The following is a 27,982-nucleotide window of genomic DNA, read 5'->3' on the forward strand; positions in this document are numbered from 1 at the left end:
AGCCACTCAGACTAGCATTTGTGATTACCACAGTCCATTCCAGAGTCTCTAAATCCATTCCCTTGGATAGGTTCTGATCCACCATGACAGATTGACCCTGGCTGCCTGCAAAAGGGATAGCTTAATATCATATTCCTGAGACCGAGGATTCCAGTGCAAGAGGAGAGCATTCTGCAAAGGCTGCATGTGTGCTCTCGCCCATAGAACTAGATCCAAGGATGACACAGTAGACCCCAGAACCTGTAGATAATCCCAAGCCCTTGGAGCATTTATCTGTATCAGATTGTAAACCTACCCCTGAAGTTTGGCAATCTTTTTTGCAGTTAAGCACACCTTTGCTTCCTGTGTGCGGAAACAAGCTCCTAGATACTCCAAAATTTGCATAGGAAATAGCTCGCTTCTGGAAAAATTGATTACCGAACCCGGACTTTGTAATAGCCACATTACTCTAGATGTTGACTGTTGACATTCCTCCTCCGATTTTGCTCGAATTAACCAGTCATCAAGGTAAAGATGAACCAAAATGCCTTCTGTGTGGAGGGCTGCCGCAACCACCACCATAACCTTGGAGGAAATTCTTGGCGCCATCACTAAGCTGAACAGAAGCGCTTGAAACTGAAGGTATCCCCCCAGGACAGAAAATCTGAGGAACCTCTGACGATCTTTTCGAATTGGATCATGTAGATACACCTCCAAAAAGCCAGGGATGTAGGAAACTCTCCTTTTCATGCTGCCATGATCACCAAATAACGAGTAGAAATGAGACATTCTTAAGGGCTTATTCACCTGCTTTAAATCCATAATTGAGTTGAATATGCCTTCCTTCTTGGTAATCATGAAATAGAACAATGCCCCAGACTCCATTTCACTTTGGTACTAGGATCACTGCCGCCAATAGCAGTAGGTGATGAGTGGATCTTACAGCCTCCTCTTTTTTTTTTAGCACTGACTGATGGGGAATACCATAATGGCGATCACTAATGGTTGTGAAAACTTTAATGTGTAACCATCTCTTATGATAGAAAGAACCCACAGGTTCACTTGCTATAAAATGGACTGCCATCCTCCATTTTGTGGAGGAACATGAACCCTTTGAATCTCATTTTGAAGTCTTGAACCCTCCTGCACTATCCGCATTACTGCCTGTTGAGCCTCTTCTGCCTGTGCAAAACGGTTGAGACTCACATCTGAAATTCCTCTGCAAAAACATTCCTTTTCCTCTGGTAGCACCTTGAATTTAAATTAAGGCCTGTTGAGAATCCCTCTGTGAGAACAGCCTCCAGCCTCTCTGCTTCCTCTGCCATAAATCCTTCCTCAGTACCATCTACCAGGATCTGCTGCACCCAGTGTAAACATGCCCAAGACAATACAAATTGCTGTCCACAGCACCAAGACAAACACCTCAAAGGCCTGTTTAAGATGGATCTCTGTCTTTCTAACCTTAATATTGTTTAGGGCAGCATTATCTTTCAGTGGGATTGTGGTCTTTTCTGACTGCAGATACCAAGGCATCTACCTTAGGAAGGGGGGTATAGTTTAGCCATGGCTCTGCTCATCTCTAATCCTGCCTCCAGAGTTTCCCGCTCCACAGAGACTAAGGCTTTTACAACTTTATGAAAGGGGAAAGCCTTAGATGGACTTCTGAGACCTTCCAAAATTGGATCCTCTCCCCTTTTGGTGGGCTTCATTCACTTGCTCTTCTGCTGTGCCCAGTTCTGCTAAAGCCTGGTTTATTATCTGGTAGCTCCTCTCTCTTGAATAAACTAACCACTTAGAGATCATCTCCCTCCACACCTGGAACCTCCCTCCTGATCATCAGTCTCAATGTCCTGTACAGCAGCTAACTCCCTCAGCAACCCTGCATCTGACGATGCAGAGGCCCTGTCCAACTCCCAGCTGGCCTTCTTGACCTGTGGGACACCTAGGAATGGCAGAGGGAGCCTTTGAAACATAAATGGATCCATCCAGAATCTTGCCTTCCTTGACTGAAAAGACCTGGTGCATCAGCAGCACAAATTCCTGGGAGAATGGCATGAAAAAAGAATGAGCCACCCAGTCTTCTGCCCAAGAGTCCAGTTCTCTTTCCTCCCATGATCCAACTGGATTCCCCCCCCCCCCCCGCAGGAGGCAGCACTGGAGGCTTTGTAAAGACTTCCACTACCACTGCCGACACTTGATCTTTAAAATGGCTGCTGTTCCTGCCCTTGCTAGGTTTTCCCCTCCTTCTGCCTCCCAGACAGGCCTGCATCGGGTCCTGCACCTGATCTCCACAGAGGCCACAGTCTTCCTTTTTTTCCTGGAAGAGGTATCCTGCAAACTCTGCTTCGGTACAAGTGCAAGATATGCCCTTGCTGACATGCTCATGCACTACCCCACAGGCCTTACAGCATTTCCTGCATGGCCATGTTGCAGCAATGCAGCTCACTAAAATTAACGCTGTCCAAGCTCTTCTGAGCAATCCCCCTAGTCATGAGGACAGCCACCACTTACAATCAACTGTCCTTCCCTTGTCCTTTCCCTTTGATGTCTTTTTTTTTTTTTTAAACTTTACTGCCAGAGTCAACCAACACAAAAAAGATTGCAGGGGTACTTCTCTGACAAGAAAGCCCAGTGTCCATTCTCCACAGCCCCTCTACACTCCATTCCAAAGCAGAACTAGTCCCCTAGAGCAGGATAACTGGAGAGGATAGGAAAGACAGAACCAGTACAACTGACTATCAGATCTTCCTCACTAGAAAGGATCAAACTAGAAAAGGGCCACAGACACCCTCCCTTCCTTCACGCTTCCCTACTTGTTCACTTAACCAGGCAGGTGATTTTAAGGACTAAGCCCCACTGGGAGCAATTTGTCCATCAAATTTCCAGACTGCAGGATTGGCATCCTACCATATTCTGGAGACAATATAGGGAGATGTCAGGAAAACTTTCATTCTCTATCTCTGTTTGCCAGTAGGAAAGCAAAACCCCATGCATCTGGACTGGTCTGACGGGATGTTAAGGAAGCCTTCTTTTGTACCATTCAACATGCAGAATGTTCAGTAATTGTATCCTTTAGGTTTATTATTATAGTAACTACTATGGTGGCCCTGGAGGGCAATTTTAAAAGTCATTTACACAGGTAACTAGGCTTGTCTGAAAATCATCCTAAGCAAATTGGGTAAAATCTGCATGTACCTTTAAAAAGGGAAACTCTTTTCGGCAAGTTTAATTTAGGAGTAAACCAGGGTGTACACTTAGCATTTTCAAAAGTATGTATGCTGTTTTACCCTCTCTCCTCCAGTAGCAGGTGCCAAGTACATTGGTACTTTTAGTGCATGCACTTTACATTAAATCATTTTCAAAGGGAAACTATCTGCATAATTTCCCATTGAAAATTAGATACAAAATATGCTGGTAAAAATACCCACTTACTTTGCAACTATCCAGATTACACAATATTGCCCCCTAGTGGTTAGCACATTGAACTTCAAGTCAGAGGTATTTCTCTGGTTTGACACCTACTCTGTGTGACCTTGGAACAAGTCAATGTATTTCCTAGTGCCTCAGTTGTAACCCCAGCTCTACTACTGACTTTGACTTTGGGCAAGTCTTTTTTTTTCTGTGTGTGCTTTAATCTGTAGAAGTACATGCGGGTAATAATAATATTATTCCTTCTTTCCTTTACCCTGCCAAGTGAAGTAAGACCTGTTTAGATGACACCCTAAAAAATGCAAATTATTCTCACTTTGTGAGGCAGTGTAATAGATCAGAGAAGTAAGGCGCAGGTATGATTGCTTGGTATGTTGAATTATTTGATCTACTCTGTCTGAAATTTAATTCTTCTTGAGCACAGGTTTGGAAAGGCAAAGTAACTCAATCTAAAATATTCAAATCTCCATCCAAGATATATGGTTAAGAGATTAAGATATTTTAGAAAGTAGTTTGTCTTTAAATTTCATTTTAACGATGGACAGTTAGCCATCTTAGTGGTTTAATGACAGTGCTGCACGCTGTCATGCAGAGGATTTGGGTTTATTTCCCAGATTAGGACTCTGCTGGGTGGGAAGAGGGTTTGTCCCAGCCATCACTCAATGGTGACACCTTGCAGCCAAATTCAGGGTCCATGTTACTGCATTCGGAGGGAGCCATGGTCTGGCTGCTGAATAAGGTCATTTCTGGGCAAAAGAAAAAAATGGCCAGATTAGAGGTAGATCAGACTAGGAGAGGCAGCTTCTTCCAAAGCAGAATTGTGATGAGAAGAAGCAGAAGTATGGAAAAGCAATCCAAGGGAAAGGAGAAGTTAGAGGAATGGAAGTGGTTCAGTGAAGGCAGTGGGGCAGAAATTAGGGAGAGACGTGATTAGGCATCAAGGTGGAAGGCTGAAAGTGAATGAGTTCCAGTGTTCTGTCCCATGGGTGAGAAGGAGAGAGTACCAGCAAGGCACATGCACAAATCAAGCTGCTGAATTATAGGGGGATCGATCAGGCAATTAAAGCCAGTATTAATGGCCTGCAGCAACCTGATAATTGCAGAGTCTGAGCTGTTTACTGGGTTTCCACAAGACTCCATGACACAAAATTCCATAGTTTTGGAGAAGCAATAGCCAACCAGTCATACAGAATGGCAGTTAAGGCTCCCATTCCTATAAGAAGCTTTTTGTTCTGAAATGTGACTTCCTAGGACATTGGTGATTATCATGTTTACCAGGATCCTGATTCCCAGTGCAACAACAGGGAACAGCCATAAAGGAAATAGTTTGTTTATAATTGGGTGCTACTTCATGGCAGGTTGCAGGGAATAGTGCATTTGTGGGAGACTGAGAGAAGTGTACATGATGTTTTGGTCATGCTTGGTCCTCCATGTTGGGGGTGGTGTTCCTTTTGCCCATCTGTCCATTAATTAATTAATTAATCCACTTACAATAATTTATATTTCACATATACAATAGAGGAATTTGAAGCAGCTCACAATAACAACAAACATAAAAATACAAAATCATTGAGGACAAAGCTACTCAAAATAGAAAGCTTACTCGTAAATCAACAGATAAATGCAAACCACCACCAACTGTGGCCCTTCTCAATCAAACCACCTAACCTACAGCACCAGCCAGATTCAAAGCAAACCAGCGACAGGCACTAATTAGCTTATCCTCCTCAAAAGCCTGTGAAAAATAGAAGGCTTTCACCTTTTTGCTGAAGTCCAAGCACTCAACATGGATATCCTTAGTTAATAACTCCCACCTTAAAGGATTCTGGGTTTTATTATAATGGACAATGTCTTAGTTTAAGAGTTAAAGAATTACGTGTCCTAAGTCTAGCTGAAAATGTGTCTGTGTTAATGGAATAATCCATTCACTTTCTGAAATAAGAGCATATATCGGGGCAAAACTGGTTATCTTTGCAGCATAAGTTGGCTTCTGGAAGGTTTTATTACGAATATAATTATAATATACTCTAGCATACTTATTAAAACTTGATGATAAATAAAATAACAAGGGAAAGAGTCACTTGACTGAGAAACTACATTTTTCTAACACAGCAGTGACTGCAGTAGCTAGTTTCTGATTGATTAATGGCACTTCACGGTGTCTACTGAAGTTGCCTGGAGCTGGCTCCCCTCCAGAAGAAGCTTTCACAGTCCCCCTAGGATAATGTTTCTCAAACCTTTTAGGTCGTGCCTCTCTTTTTCTTCTCTGTAATACTATTGGCCATCTCTGCCACAGAAAAAGAAATGCTAAAATATATATATTTTTTATATTGCAGTATAATTCTCTACAATTAGTTATGTCACAGCTAACATGTCACGCCTCAGTTTGAGAATTCTTCTGTAACAGAGGGAACCTCAGTATTGTCATATAAGACACACTTTTCACAGATTCTAGGGGCAATCCATGAAACCTATCCCTCAGCATGCAACTACTTCTGGTGGTACAGAGCCTGGTAACTTGTTTCTGAAGTGTGGGCTTCCCTAAGGGCACGCAGGATGTCAGTGGTAGAAGGGATTTGAGTTTGCATCCCAGAGCCTTTCCTCATGACTCTAACCACTAGAACCCCCCTTCCCTTATGCCCTTCCTAATATCTGTGCTTTAACTTTGCATGACAGCATGCAGGGCTCAGCCTGTGTTCTGATTGTGCTAGACTCCCAGGAATTAGAGGTGGCTTCAATCACGCTGCACTTTACCCCATTACCTAACAGAAAAGAGTACCACATGTGCTTATGTTTACCTGATGTTAGCAAGAGCCAGTCTCCGTTAGTCAGCAGTAGAAAAGCCATCCATGAAGTAGCATATTAAATGTCATCCCAATCCTTCTATGTACTGTGCATGGACTCCAAGAGTCAGTGACTAGGCTGTCTCGTGTTAGTGCTACATTTTTTCCTATCTGCCACAGGAGCAGGTGAAGCTGGATAAGGGCCTGACTGAGCACCACCGGCAACTGGAGAGTGAGCGCCTCCGGCTGCAGGTGCAGCTGAAGGAAGAAGAGCAAGGAATTTCCAGCCGAATCGAAAAGCTGCTGGAGGAGAACCAGAGGTGGGGGACTACATTTCCCCTTTTATTTCTTCCAATTAGTCTATTTAACCCTTATATTTACTCCTGCTAAGATGGCTAGCAGATGGACGCATGGCAGGTGTCTTCCCCAAGTACAGTGGTGCTGATGTCCCCAAGTAGAGTGGGGCTGATGTTTCTGTTAATCTGTGCCCTTCTGGTGGTTTGCGTCATAAAAATTCCCAGTTTTTCCCTTTTTTTTTTTTTCAGAGAAGGAGGAAGTTTAGAGCGAAGGTTCTCACCTGGTGTGTTGCAGCACACATAGGGGAACTTCAGGTGTGGCATGAAATTTTGTCCACCTGCAGAGGAAAGACAGGGACAGGTTACAGCCACCATTGCCAGCAGTAAAGTCTTACTCTCTCTTCCTTCTTCCCCCTCCCCCGGTCCTCTGACATGGCCTCCTGACAGGAGGAGGAGTCAGCAAGCAGTACTCCTTATCTGCTGCTGCCATCTCCTCTGCTGGCTTTCCTCTGATGACAGAACTGTGTGAGCCCCTGCAGTCTCATCAGATCTGCTGGACCCATGCACTTCCAACTTCAGAGGAAACGGGGACGGCAGCAGATAAGAAGAGCTGCTCACTGGATTCCTCTTGCCATCCAGATTGGGGAAGAAACAGTAATGTGAGGGTGGGTGGGAAGGAGGGCAAGGGAAGATAGTGCTAATGCCAGGATGAGTGGGAGAGAAGGGAAGATTGGTGCTGATGCTGGGAGCGTAGGGAGAGGAGTGAGAGGCAAATGCTGATACCAAGGAGATAGGAGGAAAGGGAAGATGGTGCTGTTGCCAAGGGACTTGGAAGGAAAGGAAGTAGTGATGCCGGGGGGGGGGGGGGGTTTGGGAGGGATGGTGGTGATGCCAAGGGGAAGGGAAAATGATTGCAACAGGTGTGGTGGGGAAGAGGGAAGGGAAAGTGATGATGCCAGCTTGCAGGACGGGGGGGCAGAGGGAAGGTAATGACACAAGACATAAAAAAGGTTGGGAATCACTGGCTTAGAAAATAAAGATCCTTTAAAAATTAAAATACCCAAAACAGCAGCACTCCCTCTTACCCGATGTGAAATGTACTGCATACAAAGGACCAAACTAGTAAATAGATGCATGGTAGTTCATGGAAGAGTTGTAGAGGGAACTGGGAGGTACTTTGGATGGACACCTGCCATTTTTTCTCTCTCTCATCTAGAAAGTTCATACATGCATAAGGTTGTTTCAGCTTTAGTAGAGGAATATGCTAAATCAGACCCAGTGAAACATTTCTTTGTGTGTGTTCATTGCCCTTGGTTTTCTACTTTTTGCAGATTAAAATATTCCAGCAAGTAGGGAGCAATGGTGCTTTACTAGCCAGAAGCGTTCACACAATAGCACACAAAAAATAAGTGAATTAGCACTTGCCTGCTTTATTATTAAATCTGTCAGCTTGCTTAGCATGAGTATGATGGTTTTTCCTCTGAAATTCTACATTTCTGCCAAATTCTAGTCTGGCTGCATAATGGCATTTATTAATCAAATCCTACAAAAATGGAGGAGGTACAGAGAAGGGCGACCAAAATGATAAAGGGGATGGAACAGGTCCCTTATGAGGAAAGACTAAAGAGGTTATGACTTTTCAGCTTGGAGAAGAGACGGCTGAGGGGGGATATGATAGAGGTGTTTAAAATCATGAGAGGTCTAGAACTGGTAAATGTGAATCATTTATTTACTCTTTCGGATAATAGAAGGACTAGGGGGCACTCCATGAAGTTAGCATGTAGCACATTTAAAACTAATCAGAGAAAATTCTTTTTCACTCAATGCACAATTAAGCTCTGGAATGTGTTGCCTGGGGATGTGGTTAGTACAGTTAGTGTAGCTGGGTTTAAAAAAGATTTGGATACGTTCTTGGAGGAGAAGTCCATTACCTGCTATTATTGACGTTGACTTAGAAAATAGCCACTGCTACTACTAGCATCAGTAGCATGGGTTATACTTAGTTTTTGGGTACTTGCCAGGTACTTGTAGTCTGGATTGGCCACTGTTGGAAACAGGATGCTGGGCTTGATGGACCCTTGGTCTGACCCAGTATGGCATTTTCTTATGTTCTTTTGTTCTTATGTACTGTCTATAAACTAGTTGAGCTCATGTGAGCCTATGGGGAAATGGTGTTTTTTTCTGAAAACAAAGAATGGAGAACAAGTACTGCACTTGTGAAACCACCAAAATTATAGAAATAGTGCAGAATAAAGTAAGAGTCCACACGATAATTTCAATATACTATTGTAGAAGTTGTACTCGGAAGCGGCAACTCCACATATTTTTGTAAAACACATTACAATGTTTTAGCAGGTCCCCCGACACGGATCCTGTGTTTTGCCTGGCCAGGCTTTTGTGGATACACAGCCACTTCTCCTGGCACCCAATGCAGAGGGCTAGGGATGCACAAATTATCCACTGTGCATCCTTTTTAGCGTGGCAGCTCATTTTCATATTGTATCGAACACCCAGGAGAGGTGGATGTGCATGCGTTCAAAAAACATACATCTACTTTGGACACATGTTTTTTACGTATATGATATTGTATTGGCCTGATAGTTATAATCATAGGTCTGAGATAAATTCTCATCCTTCAAATCCCAACTGTTTTTATGCAAATGATTGCTTCCTAGGAAAAGTGATTTGAGGTCCCAACAATATTTTAAGTAAATTTTTTTATGCAAATAAAAGCTACCCACTGGGGGTAAAAGGAAAATTGGTTCTTACCTGCTAATTTTCGTTCATGTAGTACCACGGATCAGTCCAGACTCCTGGGTTCTGTCCACTTACCAGAAGATGGAGGCAGAAAAAGTTCCAACTGACTCCGCCCCTTCCGTGAGGTGCACCTACAGTATGTCAGTATTTAAATGTAACAAAGCAGAAAAACCCAACTAAGTAGCTAACTGTTATAAACTGGGATAACATTCCATAAGAACCAGACTCACTGACCCAAACGGCAGCAGAGCACCTAACAACATATAACAAACATATTATGTGAAAATACTTAACTGCAAAGTAAATAACAAGAATGAGCGGACTCTCCTTTATCTCCACACTGAAATGGGCGGGACTCTGCACTGATCCATGGTATTACAGGAACGAAAATTAGCAGGTAAGAACCAATTTTCCTTTCCCTGTATGTACCCGGATCAGTCCAGACTCCTGGGATGTACCAGAGCTCCTTTACCTAGGGTGGGACCCTGAGAGTCCCACTTGGATCACCGCATCACTGAAACCCCCAGATCCTGGAGCCTGAACATCCAGGCGATAATGTCTAGCAAAAGTATGTAAAGACTTCCGAGTCGTCGCCCTACAAATCTCATGCGGAGATACTTGCTGACATTCCGCCCAGGAAGTTGCATGAGACCGAGTAGAGTGAGCACAAAGACCAGACGGAAGTGACAGACCATGAAGTAAGTATGCCGAACCAATAGCTTCTTTTAGCCATCGGGTTATAGTAGCCCTAGATGCTTTGTGCCGTCTCTTGGAACCGCTCCAGAGCACAAAAAGATGGTCCGACATGCAGAAACTATTATTGACCTCGAGATAACGCAATAGAGAGCACTGCACATCTAGCTTTCTCAAATCTCTAGACTGAGGATCTGAAGGCTGTGAATCAGGAAAAGATGGCAGATCAATTGACTGATTCAAGTGAAAAGAAGAAACCACCTTTGGAAGAAAGGACGGAACAGTCCTCAAACAAACTCCAGAATCTGTAATTCTTAAAAATGGTTCTCTGCAAGATAAAGCCTGAAGCTCAGAAATCCTACGGGCCGAAGAAATAGCCACCAGAAAAATCACCTTTAAGGTAAGGTCTTTAAGAGTAGCCCTCTTTAGAGGCTCAAAGGGCGCAGCACAAAGAGCTTTAAGAACCAAATTTAAACTCCATGAAGGGCAAGGATTTTTGAAAGGAGGACGCAAGTGTTTTGCCCCCCGAAGAAAATGAGCCACATCAGGATGGGATGCCAGGGCAACTCCTTTTATCTTCCCACGGAAGCAACCTAGAGCTTCCACCTATACTCTGAGAGAGCTGCAAGATAAGCCCTTAGCCAGACCAGCCTGCAAAAAAGACAAAATGTCAGGAATCAAAGCCCGAGTAGGAACCACCTGAGTCTCCTCACACTAGGATTTGAAAACTCCCCAAACCCTGACATAAGCCAGGGAAGTAGAGGTTTTTCTTGACCTGAGAAGAGTAGCAACCACCGTATCAGAATAACCCTTATCTTTTAAGCACCGCCTTTCAAAAGCCATGCCGTTAGAAAGAAGCACTCTACCTCTTCCAAACAAACAGGACCTTGGCAGAGAAGATTCGGAAGGTTCTGAAAACGAAGTGGATCATCCACTATGAGGTTGACAAGGTCTGCAAACCAAGGACGTCTCGGCCATTCCGGAGCTACCAGAATCACCTCCAAGGGATGAGATTCTATGCGCCGAAGAATTTTGCCGATGAGAGGCCAAGGAGGAAACACACAAAGCAGAATGTTCATTGGCCAGGGAAGAACCAAGGCATCGACTCCTTCTGCCCCTGGCTCTCGACGTCGACTGAAGAAGCATGGAGCCTTGGAGTTCCGGAATGTTGCCATCAGGTCCATGCTCGGCGTGGACCACTTTTCACATATGAGATGAAACGCCTGCTCGGAAAGTTCCCACTCCCCGGGATCTAGACGATGGCAACTGAAAAAGTCTACTTGAACGTTGTCGAGCCCGGCAATGTGAGACGCTGCAATGCGAAGGAGATGTTGTTCCACCCATGCAATCAACAGCTGAGCCTCGAACGTGACCAATTGGCTCTTGGTTCCCCCTTGGCGGTTGATATAAGCCACTGTCGTCGCATTGTTGGAAAGGATTCTGACTGACTTCATCTGAAGAAGCGGTAGAAAGGCCTGTAAAGCTACTCTCACTGGTCTGGTCTCCAAATGATTGATTGACCAACGAGATTCCTCTGGTGACCATTGCCCCTGAACAGACCTGTCGAGACAAACTGCCCCCCAGCTGGACAGACTGGCATCCGTCGTGACTACTGTCCAAACTGGAGCCTCTAGGTCCACTCCACGATGCAAATTCTGCGATAGGAGCCACCAATCGAGACTGGAATGAGCAGAGTCTGTAAGAGGAAGGGGAAGATGAAACTGTTCCGACACCGGATTCCAGCAGGAGAGCAATGCTGACTGAAGTGGTCTCAAATAAGCAAATGCCCACGGAACTAAGGCCAAAGTGGAGGCCATGGAGCCTAGAACCTGAAGATAATGCCAGACTTTGGGAGGAGACTTGGACAACAAGACCTGAATCTGACACTGTAGTTTGATAATCCGTTGTTCCGTGAGAAAAACTTTCCCCCGCTGGGTGTCAGACAGGGCTCCCAGAAACTCCAAGGACTGGGATGGTACTAAGTGGCTCTTTGCCAGGTTGACAACCCAGTCCAATGACTCCAAAAGCTAAAGAACTCAAGACACAGTCAAGTGACAGAGATGTTCCTACTTCGCTCGAATGAGCCAATCGTCTAGGTAGGGATGAACAAAGAATCCCTCTTTTCGGAGCTGTACGGCTACTACAATCATTATTTTGGTAAAGGTCCTGGGTGCCGTGGCGAGACTGAAAGGAAGAGCGCAAAATTGAAAGTGATCCCACAGAATCGAGAACCGCAGGAACTTCTGATGGTCGGACCAAATTCTTATGTGAAGATATGCCTCGGTCAGGTCCAAAGAAGCTAGGAACTCGCCTTTGTGAACGGATGCCAGGACCACTCTTAAGGTTTCCATGCGAAACCTTGGGATTCTCAGACATCGATTGACTCTTTTCAGGTCCAGAATGGGACGAAATGTGCCGTCTTTTTTGGGTACGACGAAGTAGATGGAATAACGGCCCTTTCGTCACTCCAATGGAGGTACTCCAATGGAGGTATCGGCACAATGGCCCCGCACCGCCTGACACTTTTGAGTGTAAGAACATGGAGAGATGAGAAAATGGTCGTGAGGGCGCCATACAAAATCTAAGGCGTAGCCTTGTTTTATCACAGTAAGGACCCACTGATCCGATGTTATTTTGGCCCACTCCTCGAAATAGAGAGACAATCTGTTTCCCACTACCGGAACCGAGGAACGGACCGGCCTCATCTCATTGAGAAGTTTTCGCTCCACCAGAGGACTGGGAGGGACCAGGTCTCCCATAACGACGTCCTCGAAAGGACTGAGGCCAAGATTGCTGTCTAGCAGGCTTTTGCCGAAAAGAAGAACCTGAAGAGCGGGAGGAGCGAAACCTGCAGTTTCCTCGTAAATGGGATCTGGAAGATAACGATCCCCTTGTCCTGGGCCTATCCTCAAGCAGACGATGTACCTTATTTTCTCCTAAGGAATGAATCAAGTTCTCAAGATCCTTCCCAAAGAGAAGTTTACCCTTAAAGAGTAAAGATCACAATTGAGCTTTTGAAAAGACATCCGCAGACCAGTGTCTTAACCAGAGAAGTCTGCGGGCAGAGACAGCCGAAACCATTGATCTGGCTGAGGTACGTAACAAATCATAAAGAGCGTCAGCACTGTAAGCAACAGCGACTTCCAAACGCCCAGCTTGAATAGCCTCGGACTCAGAGAAGAATTATTCTGCAGGAGTTGAACCCAGCGGAGTCCTGCTCTTAAAGCAAAACTACTGCACATAGCAGCTCGAACTCCAAGAGCCAAAACTTCAAAAATCTTTTTAAATTGAACCTCTAGCTTTTGATCCTGAAGATCTTTGAGAGCTGTAGTACCGGTAACCGGGATTGTAGTCTTTTTGGTAACAGCAGAGACCGCTGCATCAACCTTGGGAACACGCAAAAGGTCCAAAGCATCCTCAGGCAGAGGATATAGCTAATCCATGGCCTTGCTGACCTTTAATCCCAAGTCAGGGGTGTCCCATTCACAAAATAATAAGTCTGTGACTGAAAGATGAAAAGAAAAAGACTGAGTGGGACCACAAAGACCAACCATGACAGGGTCAATTGAACCCATACGAGAATCCTCTGGTGGGGAATCAGTTCCCAACTCCTCTAGAATCGCAGGAATGAGAGGAAGAAGCTCATCCTTCCTTAAGAGGCGGACCACCTTAGGATCATCGCCTTCGACCACATGAGGACCCTGAGAGGGCAAGGGATCTTGACCAACAGCAGAATCAGGGTCCTGAGGAGGAATGTCACTTGGGTCCCCGTGGTCTGACTGTGAGGTACCAGAAGAAGTGTCAAGTAAGTGCCGAGACACCGGAGTCCTAAGAGAGCGTTTAAGCTTGGGAACATCCATCCCCCGTGAGGATCTGTTCCGTTTAGAAGCTGCTTTTTGAAACAATGGTACTGAAAAAGAAATCCCCTCAGAATTCCTTTTTGAGGACTTTCTGGCCTTATATAAAAATATTCCTTATGTAAAAATATAATAAAGTCGGAAGAAAATGAAGAAGAGGAGTCTGAAGTCCCCTCAGGACTCTCCTCAGCAGCAGCAGCTGAATTAGCAAAACAATCACCTCCCTCTGAGGCTAATTGCTGTGGAGAAAGAGCAGGAGGAGAAACCCCTCCCCCCTCCGGCTGCGAGCGGAGCAGCTTGAACAGAGCCAGAAATAGCTTCATCCCGGTCTGACAGAGTGATGGAACGAGGAAGAAATAACACCCCCAGCTGCCCCTGAAGATCCCTCCCCCTAGGGAGGCAGGAGGAGCATAGGCCGTCATGAGAGACTCTAGCCCGCACGTCTCCACACGTGCGCGGAAGGCTGGACCGCGCAGCATTTGTGAAAAAAAATGAACCGTCTGAGGAGAAAATGAAAGTGAAAGAAAAAAGCCTGCCGACCGCCCAAAGCAGCTAAAGAGGTAACGGGGAGTCCGACCGGCAAAGTAAAAAGGCTATAAATAACTTCTTCTTTTTTTTTTTTAATACAACCTGAAAGAAGCTGGGTCCTTTGCTCCGTGAGGTGAGTGAACCGGGCTCCCCGGTATCACCCCAAAAGCTGCAGCAAACTGAAGCCAAAGGTTCTTAACCCCTAAAGCCAAAAGCTTCAAATAGCAGGGAGTATGGTCCCCTCAGGACCTGCCAACTCCCTGGGAGGCTAGTCTCCGCTTGCCCTCCTTCCAGAAAAAAAACTTCCTTTTTTTTTTTTTTTTTTTAAAGTAAAGTAAAATAAGAAATTCATTAAAGAAAAAGATAAATTTTATGAACAAAAATATCTATTTTGTCTGTATTTTTCAAAACTAACTGACTAAAATCCTGACTGTAGGTTTTGCACCTCCACCATCTGCTGGAGGCTGAAAAATACTGACAATACTGTAGGTGCACCTCACGGAAGGGGCGGAGTCAGTTGGAACTTTTTCTGCCTCCATCTGCTGGTGAGTGGACAGAACCCAGGAGTTTGGACTGATCCGGGTACGTACAGGGAAAGAAGAATTAGTGGAGAACTGTTGCTTATCTTTAGAGCTCCAAGGGGTTGTCCTTAAAGATAATTCCTAGGTGTTCTGAGTCCAACAGGAGCCAGTTTTTAAAATGTGCTGTTCAATAATAACCCAACGGGTTCATATTTAATAGTATTAGTGTGGCACTTCAAATCGCAAGACATTTCCTAAAAAACAATCTAAAAACGCATATCATGGAATTCAAAACATGTACAATAACAGATATTAAAACAGAGGCAAATGTAAACCATATCAAACAACATGCCAAAACACCAGCACATTTCAAATCAGAGAGATTTTCAAAATGGAGTAATATAATGGACCCGGGGGAGGGAGGGGGAACATAGGAGCAGGGGAAACAGGTGATATTTAATTGACAGCAAAGACTGTATAGTTTGGATGGATACAATCGGCAAATACAAAAACAGCAACAAGAAAGAACAGCGGGAATTACAATAAACATTAAATAAACTGCAGCTTAAAACAGATGTCTATAGATAGAGGAATATGAATAAAAAAAGGCATAATATTTAGAGAAAAGCTGACCACTCAATACTGAGGTTTAATCCATTAGGGGAGACTATGTTGAAAGTATGTATCCACTTTTGTTCTCGTAAAAGACAACATGAAAAATCTTCACTGTGGGCCAATTGAACACATATATCAATTATAAAAAAAGCAGAGATTAGACAGGTGTGTTGTGCCTCATGCCAATGCTTTACCAAGGGAGCATTCTAATGTTATTTATTTATTTATTTTGTGTATTCTAAGCATAAATGGAAACAATGTTCATATATTCGAGTTGTAATGCTACAAGAAATCTTGCCCACATAAAGAAATGTGGAGGGGCAGCAAATGACATAAACCACCCCCTTTGTGGCATAATCAGAGGTAAAACGTAATGTGAAGGATTTTCCCCAATGAGGAGTGAATAAAAGTAGACCGTGTCAGGGAATAGGCGCACACTTGGCAATGACCACAGGGCACATGTCCATTGTGTGCAGGTGAAGAGGGAACCAGGAGCCAAGATTCAGAGGTGACTAAAATATCTCGTAAATATTTTTGAAAAACCGGATAAAGACTTAAAACTGTCCAGTGGTGTCGGATAATGGAGCAAATATATTTGCTCATGTTAGAATAGGGTTAAAACACAGGTGACCAGGGTGCTGATCAGGGGAGCTAGTTTTAGAGCAGGGGTCAGGAACCTTTTTGGCTGAGAGAGCCATAAACGCCACATATTTTAAAATGTAATTCCATGAGAGCCATACAATATGTTTAAAACTAAATATAAGTAAATGTGTGCATTTTATGTAAGATCACACTTTTAAAGTACAATAAGTCTCTGAAAATATTACACCAGGCCTTAAGACACCAATACATCTCCTATTAGGAAAACGGACTAAGTCAGGCTGCTATAGAGTCCTACACAGAAACTACACGCCAGCAGAAAACCTCACCTGAATCACGTGCTGTCCCTCACCTAACATAGAATAAAGAGACCAAAACGCATAACAAGAAGCATACAGAAAAAAATGAATTGGAAACTGCAACAAGCCAGAGTCTCTGTATGCAGTGTAACAAAGGAAAAAAGAAACATCACCCATCCTTATAAAACAAATCAAGAAATATAAAATCATCAGCAGTAAAACTGTACTAACAAAAAGAACATATTTCGAAACAGCTAATGAGTGGAATATCCAATAATTAAAAACACATATAAAACATTTCCAGATACCAACAAAATATTTCAAAATAGCAGACACAAAGACCCAGTAATGAAAAATAATAAGGATACAAACATTTTTTTGCTCTGCATACCTGGGAACGTTTGATATCCAGGTGTCCTGAGATTGTTCTGAATTAGCAGGAGGTGGGGTGGTTTGCTTGGAACTTTCTCCTCTCTCAGTCACATACCAGCGCTCTCTCTCACACTGGCTCTCAATGACACACCTATACACACATGCTCTCAGTACTCACATATACACGTTTTTTCTCACTCACTTATATAGGCTCTTAATTACACATTTACACACATGCTGTCTATCTTTTCACGCTTACACACACACAGGCTTTCAATCACATAAATACATGCTGTCTTTTTCTCTCACACACAGACTCATTCACATGCTTACAAACATGTCCTCTCTTTCTCTCATTTACACACAGGCTCTCAATCACATACTCACATGCTCCATCACCTAAACCAGCTCTCAATCACACACAGACACACATGATCTCTCTCTTACTTATACACACAGGCTCTTAATCATACATACACATGATTTCTCTCAGACACAAAGGATCTCAATCATACACACATACTCTTTCACACAAACAGGTTTTCAATCACAAACTTACACATACAGGTTCTCAATTGTAAACTTACATTCATGCTCTCTCTCTCACAGGCAGGCTCTCAATCACAGACACTCTCTTTCACATGTACAGGCTCTCAATCATTCACATACATGCATCTCTCACACACACGCCCCCCCCCCCCCCCCGCGGCCCGGAAGAGGAAGTGAAGAGTATCGGGTGCCTGCGCGGCAAGAAGAGGCCACGCTAGTGCGCTCGGCATCGGCCCGAAGAAAAGAAGACTGCAGCGCGGCTCGGAGGAAAATGAAGAGGTTCAGCCGCTGCCGATGGGACTCCGCCTCCGCGAGGGCTGAAAATGAAGAGGTTAGCGTTGGGAGGAGGCTGCTGCTGCCGCAAGTTCCCGGGGTGGGGGTGGGGGAGAGAGAGAGTGAATGAGCGAGCAAGCATGTGTGTTTGCTCGCTCATTCACTCTCTCTCTCCCTCACCCCGGGAACTCGCGGCAGCAGCAGCCTCCTCCCAACGCTAACCTCTTCATTTTCAGCCCTCGCGGAGGCGGAGTCCCATCGGCAGCAGCTGAACCTCTTCATTTTCCTCTGAGCCGCGCTGCAGTCTTCTTTTCTTCGGGCCGATGCCGAGCGCACTAGCGTGGCCTCTTCTTGCCGCGCAGGCACCCGATACTCTTCACTTCCTCTTCCGGGCTGCGAGGGGGGGGGGCGAAGAGAGCACACCAGTGCCGCTGACTCCAGCTGTCCTGCCGTGTTCCGCCCAGGCTGACAGCATTTTAAGCCCGGGCGGAGGAGGACCGGGGAGCAGCTGGGTCAGTGGGAAAGTGTGGCGACTGTCTGCGAGCCAGATGCAGCCCTCAAAAGAGCCATATCTGGCTCGCGAGCCATGGGTTCCCGACCCCTGTTTTAGAGAATAAGGTCTTGGTTCACATAGAAGGTGTGCTTGAAGGTACGCTTGACTACCCGAAAAGGACATCCTCACTGTAAAATATTGGTGAACATGTTGTAGGCTTCTGATAGATATTCTTCCCAATGCAATTTATTCAAAATAAAATCTGTGTCAGGGGACCATCAACCTGGATTATAAATTTCACCCTTGGAATGCTCTTTGGCTATGCATTCATAAAAATTTGTATTCATCTTTTGCTGGACAAGTGAATCTGTTACCATTCCTTTTTGGACTTCTATATTTCTGGATGGTCTGGTTAGCCACCGTTTCTTTCTTTGGTAATGTTGGGAGAGCAACTCTGAATATTGGAAAGGAGATAATAAGGTTCACTCATATTACAAGGAAGCTGATAATGTTTTACATAATTCCAAGTGGAGGTTAATCTAAAAACCCATGCAAAAGGTGGGGTTTATGTGACTTTTTAAAGATACACAGGGCCTCTAAGATGCATTTTTAGGTGTTACCAAGTAAAAGAAAATTGACAGATGCCTAATGCTTAGATTATGTCCATCCATTTTTCTGACTGTGACCTTGTTTCAGCAGACAAACCACAGAATGGATTGAGATGCCATCCAGGATTTTGCAATTGGGGATTTAGCATTATTGAATGTGATAGTTTATAATGCTTTGGTGAGGACAGAAGGAGGGGTTTGCATTTACTTCCTTTTGCTTCTGATATATTTATGGTGTCTTCAAAGCCAGGGGTGCTCAAACTGGTCCTACGGGCCCCCCCAGCCAGTCGGGTTTTCAGGATATCCCTAATGAATATGCATGAGATATATTTGCATGCACTCCTGTACTAAGCTACTGCTGCACACACTAGGTTTTAAGTGTATTAAACTGTTGTTCATATTAACTTTTAATGCACAGGAAAGTGAATTAATCCATGTTAAGTGAAAGAGCATGTGACACTGGGATGCAAGCAACGAACATCTTTCCCAGATATGTAGCCCCAGGGGGAGTTCATCTTTTACACGTGTTAAAACTTAGGGTGTGATGATTTTTATTTAGCAAACTCAGGGAAAACATTTTCAACACAGATTTTTCTAAATCCTGAGTTTCATGAATCAAGCCCGTTGTAAGCATCTTGAAGTTGCAGTAACCTCATATCTGAAGATATCCAGCTCTTGATGGTCAACCATTTCATTTTGTCTTGTAGACAGAAACAGAGCACTGAAATCTTGAAATCACTAGAAAATGAGAGGTAAGTAATAATGCTGCAAGACCTGATCACCTTGAAAGTAAATATCTTGTTTAGCTATACACGATCTCTGATACAAATCCTGCCAATGTACGACTGAGTCACTAACCGATTGTACGCATAATAATTCATAAAAAAAAAGAGAAATGCCAGCCTCTGTTGATGCACTAATCGATTGTGCGCACAATATAGATCAGGGTTGGTTGGAAGGAAGAGGAGGTAGCTGCAGTGGCAGATTGTGGTCTGGCAGGAAGGGAAGGTGGCAGCAGCAAAATGGGCTTGAGTGGGAAGGAGGAGGAGGAGACGGCAATTGCAACAGCAGATTGGACAATAGAAGGGAGAGAAGAGGAGGTAGTGGCTGCAGCAGGAGCTCTGGGAGGAAAGGAGGAAGATCAGGCCTGGGAGAGAAGAGAAGTGTCCAACTGGGCCTGGAAAGGAGGGAGGGAAGGAGGATGAAGTGTCAGACAGGGACTTGAGAGGGAGGGGAAAAGAAGAGACAGTCTGCAATAGCAGGACATAGGAGTGAAGGAAGGAAGAAGGGGGTAGCTGTAGCAACAGATCAGACTTTAGAAAAGAAGACACAGCACCAGATCAGGCTTGAGATAGAGGGAGGAGGCAGTGACAGATTTAGGATTTTGCTGCCCCCCCTAGGCATTGCTGGTGATGATGCTCCCAGGCCAGGAGAGAGGAGGTGCCAGCATGGCCATTTGGCTAGGGCTTACAGTGTTCAAGGGGCCTACTTTTGTTAGGCAAAATTAAAAAAAAAAAGCTAAATATATCTATTTCTAACATGTATAAATAAAAATTTCAATTGTAATTGAAGAGTTTGCTAACAAAAAAGCTCGTAAAACCTTCTTAAATAAATAAAAATTATTTGGGAAATTTAGAAAACAATTTCTCTTATTAAGTATCACATCAGAACCTTACATAGGGGCCTACTTTTCTTAGTTGGCACGGGCCTTAATTCCTGCTCTCTCCGGCCCTGGATGCTCGCTCCCCCCAATAAGGTCACACAACAGGGAGCGGAACGACTAAGGCAGCTCAGGGTTAGTTTCTGTGACAAACGTTAGAAAATTCGGAAGAACATTGGCAAACATTTCCAACTTGTATTTTACATTATAAAAATAACCTTGATTGTATTTGTATAATTTATTTTCTTTTTATTGAGTGAGGAAAAGGGATCTCAAGTATCAATAAAGGGAGAAGATCTCAGGGATGAGGAATGGGAGAATGGACAAGATGTGGGGGGAAAGATCAGGAATCTGGGATGGGGGAAGAGGGAGGTGGAAAGGTTGGGGTGGGTAGGTTCCAGGATCTGTACAGAATGAAGTGGTAGGAAGGAAGGAAAGTTACAGGATCTGGGGGTTAGAAACCTGCATTAAAGAAGAGAGGATCTGAATTGCAGTGAAGGCAGTGGAAGAGGAGGCAGATGACCCTATTATTCTCTTATCCCACTCTCTCTTGCTTCCCCTTTCTAATTTCCCACCCAAAGCACCCAGCACAAAATCCTTCTCTGACACACACACACTCACACTCACACACACACACACACACACACTCACACAGACAAATGCTCATCCCCTTTTAACCCTCCTCTTTCATGAATATTGGCCTCTTTAAAAATAGCGCAAAACACAACAAAGAAACAGTCTGAACCTATAAAACACACTAATTCTCAGCCCCTAAGGGGGGGAATGAAGAGGGAGAGAAGACCCAGATTGGCAGAAGAAAGGGACTGGATTCAAGAGAGATTATGAGTGACAGAAGGAATGTGAGCTGGTGATGGGATGAAAGACAGAATAAAGTAGATGAGGGTTGATAAAGGTGTGAGTATAGATGGTGGAAATGGGAGTTTAGGGAGTGAGAAAAAGGAGCTGGGGGAATGTGAGGCTTGGGGAAAAGGTGAGAGAGGGCTGGGAAGGAGGGTGAGATTGGAGAAAAGCACTGTAGGTGAGAAATGACAATAGGGACTGAAATGGACAAGGGGTGAGGGGTGTGAGGTAGGGTGTAAGACAAAAGATATGAAGAAATGGCAAGGAGAGATAAAGAGATGGGGATGGGAGAGCTTGAAGGAAGATGGTTGGAGAGTGACAGTCAAGAGAGCCAGAAAGGAGGCAGCAATTTGGGTTAAGGACAAGGGAGCCAGAGAGGAGAATTAGGGAGGTGAAAAGCTGAGGCAGCAAGAACTGGAATGGGGAGAAGTAGGGGTGTATTCTAGCTTTGAATGAGCAGAGAGGCAGAGAAATGAGATGAAAGGGAATGACTGATGTCAAAGACATGTTTGGGGAGGAAGTGAAGCTATGGCAGATGTTTTATAGGTTCAGAATCTTTCTTGTTGGGTTTTGTTTTACTTTCAAAGAGACCGATATTTAGCTACTATCTGGCTGAGCAAGTTAGCCGGATAAGCTTATCTGGCTAACTTGGCCGAGATATCCAGCGGTGTGGCCACACTCTGCTATCTTATAGTTAGCCGGTTAAATTATCTGGCTAATTATAGGATAGCGAAATAGTTGCACTAGGTTTATCCGGCTAAGTAAGCTGCGTTAAACTGAAAATTGGCACTTATCTGGCTAAAGCTTTTCTCCCATTCTGTGGCTATAGGGAAAAATACTTAGTAAATGAGGCCCTAAGTTAGCTGGATAAGTACCTCCACCCTAAAATGCTCCATCCTGCTCATCATTTATCCGGCTAATTATTTAGTCAGATAAATAGCCAGCTAAGTGGCAGCTGCTCAGTGCAGCCAAATATTCCTACAGCCCTTATTTGGCTAAGTTAGAACTTAACTGACTAAGTGGTGCTGAATATCAACCTCATTCTTTGAGGACAAGTGAGATGGAAGTCCTTATGTATGGATGATATCCGATGGAGCCCAGCATGGAAAACTTATGTGAAAGTTTCTAGAACTTTGACTGAGCTTCACTGAGTATGCCCATGGCATGCATTTTACCATGGATCCACACTTGATGCCTTCAGTCTTTCTTTTCCTGCTAAGTCCAGTGGTCACAGTTGTAGTCTCACGTCAGTATGATCTTTGCATTTTTTTCTATTTTTGCAATTTCCGATTGTTTTCATTCTTTTTTTTCTTCGCTTTTTGATGTGAGTTCCCACAGTCTTCCTGAATAGTCTCCTGAGGTAGGTTTTTCAACCATTTCTTTGTTTCCTTTTGCAATCAGTTCCCTTCTGGGCAGTGGTGTCATTGGTGCCCGCCAGCCATCAACTATCTTCCGCCATTGAGTTCAATGTTGCACCCCTTTTGTTTTGTGACACTATTTCATCAGAGTTCCAGCGGTGCACCCAGTGCAGGAGGACTGTCTATCACAGATCCTCACGATAAATGAGTCCTCTGCTTGGGTGCATTGCATGATGTCTGGAGTGTCGCAAGTGTGCCAAAATGAGCCCCTAGAGGATGCTGGTCCCACTTCTATTTGATGTCAATGTCAATGGATTGATCTGTTTGGGCACCAGAAGACTGAGCCATCGACTCAAAGAACGATGGAGCCACACCAATTGACGTGGAGGCATTGAGAGGGCCATCGGCTCCCTCGGTTTCAATGGCCAGCAAGGAACCTGGAGACAGGCCATCACCAAGCTCCTCCTGTTGATGAAGGTCTAAGGTTCAACCTCTTCAGCCTTGCACTAGGAAAGACCCATGCCAACCATCAAGATAAGCCTTCAGTGCATGGTGCCAAGCACGAGAATGGTCCAATGTATACCGAAAACCTCCCAAAGTGATCCCACAGTGAGGAGAGCGCATCCTGGGGGTTCGCCATGGTCTTAACTGATCCTGGTATCAGCCACTCATCTTCCTCTTGGTTTCAAAGACATGGTCACTCCTTCTGCCTCCCAATCAGTATTGGCATCAGTGATCTTTGAGGAGAGGTGTGTGCAGCTGGCAATCTAAAAGATGCTGCAGGACCTTGGTGTTGGGCAGTGATGGCACTGAGTGTGGCATCATTGATTCTTAACCTGCTGCTTGATTCCCTTTGGCACTTTACAGACTCCAGCATTGGTGTTTGTACCCATTAACTTTTCGAAGCCCAGAGGGGCCTCAGAGACAGCAGCATTCAACCCGATGGTTATCCCACTCTCCTCAGGAGAGGAAACCCCCCTGAGGGAATGGGGGTCTTTGGGGTCTAGGCCCACACTGGTCACCGACCCTCTGGCCGGGGACAGAACACCCAGGGATCCCTCCCTTGTCAGTCACAGTGGGTCGGCATCCTCATACTCCTTGGGGGTACTGGGACTCTGAAGATGGTTCAGATGATGGAGCTTCAATGGGTCTCCCCTCCAAACCTTCACTTCCCTAGATAGAAGGAATTCCCCACCTGAGGATCTCTTCCTCACAAGATTTTTGTGGTTGATGGTGAAAGTCATTCCCTTTACTTTGCAGACAGAGGAAAATTCCAGACACGAGATGCAGGATATCCTCCAGTATGTAGAGCTTCCTAAGAAGATCATGGCAGTCCCAGTCTTTAGGACTTTCTGTTGAAGATTGGAAGAACCTGCTGTTAGTGGCTCCTGTGATCAAGAAGGCAGATGGGCACCTTGATCCCCTTTCTACAAAAAGGGGATTGGATATGCTTCCTCGATCTAAAGGACACCTACACTCATATTGAGATATTCTCTGGTCACAAAAAGTATCTCAGATTCATTGTGGGAAACTGGCAAATCAAATACCGCGTCCTGCCGTGTGAAACATAGAAACATATAAATGACAGCAGAAAAGGACCAAATGATCCACTCAGTCTGCCCAGCAAGCTTATGCCAGAATCCTCTGCACTGTGCAGGTTACCCCCATACTTATCAGTTTGCCGGACCGTAAAAGTCAGGGCCTTCGGATGCTGTTTGAATCCAATTTCCCTTAACCGTTGCTGTGAAAGCAGAGAGCAGTGTTGGAGTTGCATAAAAAATATCAGGCTTAGTGATTAACGGTAGTAAGTGCTGCATCAGCTAGTTGCCCCAAACCATAAAAGTCGGGGGCCCTCGTTGGTTCCTGTCTGAATCCAGTTCCCCTTTTCTCACTGCCGTTGAAGCAGAGAGCAATGATGGAGTTGCATTAACAGTATCAAGACTTATCTCTTTAGGGTAGCGACTACCACACCAGCAAGTTACCCTCAGTTACCCCCATGCACTCTTTTCTTTATTTACAACCTCTAGCCTTTAGGGATCCACACTGTTTATCCCATGCCCCTTTGAATTCCTTGACTGTTTTCATCTTCACCATCTCTTCCAGAAGGGCATTCCAGGCTTTCACCACCCTCTTTGTGAATAAATATTTCCTGACATTGGTTCTGTCTCGTCCTCCCTGGAGTTTCATTTCATAACCTCTAGTTCTGTTGATTTCTTTCCAATTGAAAAGGTTTGTCGATTGTGCATCATTAAAACCTTTCAGATATCTGAAGGTCTGTATCATATCTCCCCTGCACCTCCTTTCTTCCAGGGTGTACATATTCAGATCCTTCAGCCTCTCCTCATAAATCTTCCATTGCTGACCTCTTACCATTTTGGTTGCTCTTCTTTGGACCACCTTTATCCTGACTTTATCCTTTTTGAGATATGGGCACTAGTATTGAACACAGTACTCCAGGTGAGGCCTCACCAAGGCCCAGTGCAAGGGCATTATCACCTCTTTTTTTTCTTACTGGTTATTCCTTCTTTATACAGCCCAGCATTCTTCTGGCTTTAGCTATTGCCTTGTCACATTGCTTCACCATCATCAGATCATCAGACACTATCACACCAAGGTCCCTTTCCCAGTCCATGCGCATTAGTCTTTCACTGCCCATCACATAGAGCTCTTTTGGATTGCCGCACTCCAGATGCATGACTCTGCCCTTCTTGGCATTGAATCCCAGCTGCCAAATCTTTGACCACTCTTCAAGTTTTCTTAAATCAATTTTCATTCTCTCTGCTCCTTCAGATGTGTCCACTCTTTTGCAGATCTTAGTATCATCCACAAATAGACAAACTTTACCTTGTATTCCTTCTGTCAGGACACTCACAAAGATATTGAACAGAATTGGTCCAAAAAACGATCCCTGTGGCACTCCACTTAACACCGTTCTTTCTTCAGAGTAGGTTCCATTTACCATTACATGCTGTCTCCTGTCAGTCAACCAGTTTGCAATCCACACTACTACCTTGGCACCCACTCTCAAGCTTCTCATTTTGTTCACATGTCCTTCTGTGTGGGATCTTATCAAAAGCTTTACTAAAGTCCAAGTAAATCACATCGAACTCTCTTCCCTGATCCAATTCTCTAGTCACCCAATCAAAAAAATCAATCAGATTTGGCTGATAGGACCTTCTCCTGGTGAATTCATGCTGCCTCGGGTCAAGCAACCCACCGGATTGTAGCTAGTTCCTTATCCTTTCTTTCAGCAGATTCTCCATTAATTTTCCCACCACCAAGGTGAGGCTAACCCGCTTGTAGTTTTCAGCCTCTGCTCCCACTCTTGTGAAGCAGGACCATCATCACTCATCTCCAATGTTGTGCCATCACTGCCATTTCCAGGGATCTATTGAACAGGTCCTTCAGTAGACCTGCCAGCACATCTCTGAGCTTCCTCAATATCCTGGAATGTACCTCATCCAGCCCCATGGCCTTGTACACTTTGTTTTCCTAGCTCTTCCCATACATTCTCTTTTCTTCTGTAAACGGAGTTTCGTTACTCCACCACCATCCACAGTCTTGTTAACTAGCGACGGTTTGGGATTGCGTCTGCCCTGAGTGTCTTCACCAAATGCTTAGTTGTAGTAATAGCACACCTACGCAGGCTGGGAGTGCATGTGCTTTTGTATCTGGTTGATTGGCTGGTCAAGAGTGCATCACGGTCAGGAGCCAAAGAGTCCATATGCATGACCATCCAGGTATTGGACTTACTAGGGTTTGTCATCAACTACCCAAAGTCTCACCTCAACCCATAACCTCAATTGGAGATTATTGGAGTTCTGCTAGACATTACTTAGGGCAGAGCCTTCCTCCCACAGCAATGGACCAGCATCCTGATGACCATGGACTTAGAAATTTAAGTGAGCCAGCAGATATCAGCTTGGCACTTGTTGAGATTATTGGACCACATGGCCACAACCGGTCATGTTGCCACCATGATACATCTGTAAATGAGAAGAGCCCAATAGACCTTGAAGTAAAAGTGGCTACAAGCCATGCAAGACCTTCAGGACTGCATCTAAGATATGCCACCATTCTGGGACTCTGACCTGGTGGCGGGAAAATGCCAATCTGGTGCAGAGTGTTCCCTTTCAAACTCCTCTGATTCAAATTGGCCTAAATATGGATGTGTTCACTCTGGGTTGGGGGGCTCACGTGGATGAGATTTGCACCCAGGGCTCTTGGTCTGCCTAAGAACATCAGTACCAGCTAAACTTCCTGGAGCTGTAGGCAATTCGGTACCCTCTATAGGCTTTCAGAGATCGGCTGTCCAGTTCCTCTTCCTCACCACTTGGATGCTAAGAGGCTGATCCTGCAACCACTTGGCCTTGCAGAAGATATGTCACATGTTCTATTTGTTTCCAGAAAGCCTTTCATTAGAAAGTCCTATGGACTGAAGTGGAGGAGGTTTGCTGTGTGGTGTGAGTGCAAAGCCCTAGATACCATCTTTTGCTCCATACAAAAATGGCTTGACTATCTTATACATCTCTCGGAAGCTGGTTTTAAGACCAACTCGGTTAGGGTATATCTTAATACAATTGTCGTATCTCATCACCATGTAGAAGGTAAGCCCATCTCTGTGCAACCTTTAGTTCATGCGGGGTCTGCTTCATTTGAAGCCTCCCATAGGATCTCCTGCTGTGTCATGGGACCTCAACAAGGTTTGGTCCCTGCTGCTGAAAGCCCCCTTTGCAGCACTGCGCTTCTGTGACCTGAAGAACCTGACCTGGAAAGTCATATTTTTGGTGACTGTGACTTTAGTGCACAGTGCGCTTCAGAGTTTGGTAAGACTATCTACCTTACACTAAATGTTTTCATGATCTTGTGGATGTACCCCAAGTTCCTGCCTAAGGTGGTGTTGGAATGCCATTTTAACCAGACCATTGTCCTTCTAATATTTTTCCCCAGGCCTCATTCTTACCAAGCTAAACAAACCCTGACAGTTTGGACTGCAAGAGAACCATGGCCTTCTATGTGGAGTGGACAGAAGCCCATAGAAAGCTCACCAGCTTTTTGTTTCATTTGATCAGAACAAGCTGGGGATTGCTATTGCCACATAGACGCTCTCCAATTGGCTAGCAGATTGCATCTCCTTTTGTTACACCCAGGCAGGCTTGACTCTAATGGGCCATATCGAGGCTCACTCTGTCCGAGCCATGGTAGTGACTGTAGCTCACTTGCGTTCAGTCTCCATAGAGGAGATCTGCAAGGCTGCGACATGGAGTTCTTTCCATTCATTCACATCACACTACTGTTTGGACAGGGATGGCCAATGCAACAGCAGGTTTGGCCAATCTGTCCTCTGGAACTTGCTTGAAGTGTAGAACCCGATTCTGTTCCTGTCTAGGGCCCTTTATTTTTATTCTAGGCTGTCCCTCTTTAGGGTACATACATATAAAAAAGTTTGAT

At 44.7% G+C, this 27,982-nt stretch overlaps 1 protein-coding gene across 3 annotated transcripts in view; it reads left to right on the forward strand.

Annotated features, from left to right (window-relative positions):
- The window catches only part of LRSAM1 (leucine rich repeat and sterile alpha motif containing 1), a 169,151-nt gene that overhangs the window by 75,487 nt on the left and 65,682 nt on the right, over positions 1 to 27,982 (forward strand). For all 3 annotated transcript variants that reach the window (XM_029612087.1, XM_029612088.1, XM_029612086.1), the window contains exons 13-14: positions 6,372 to 6,511; positions 19,360 to 19,404. In XM_029612087.1, the coding sequence (XP_029467947.1) occupies positions 6,372 to 6,511; positions 19,360 to 19,404 (185 nt within the window). The remainder of the gene's footprint in view (positions 1 to 6,371; positions 6,512 to 19,359; positions 19,405 to 27,982) is intronic.

Source organism: Rhinatrema bivittatum, chromosome 8 (genome assembly GCF_901001135.1).
Source record: "Rhinatrema bivittatum chromosome 8, aRhiBiv1.1, whole genome shotgun sequence".
In the NCBI taxonomy this organism is placed as follows: Eukaryota; Metazoa; Chordata; class Amphibia; order Gymnophiona; family Rhinatrematidae; genus Rhinatrema; species Rhinatrema bivittatum.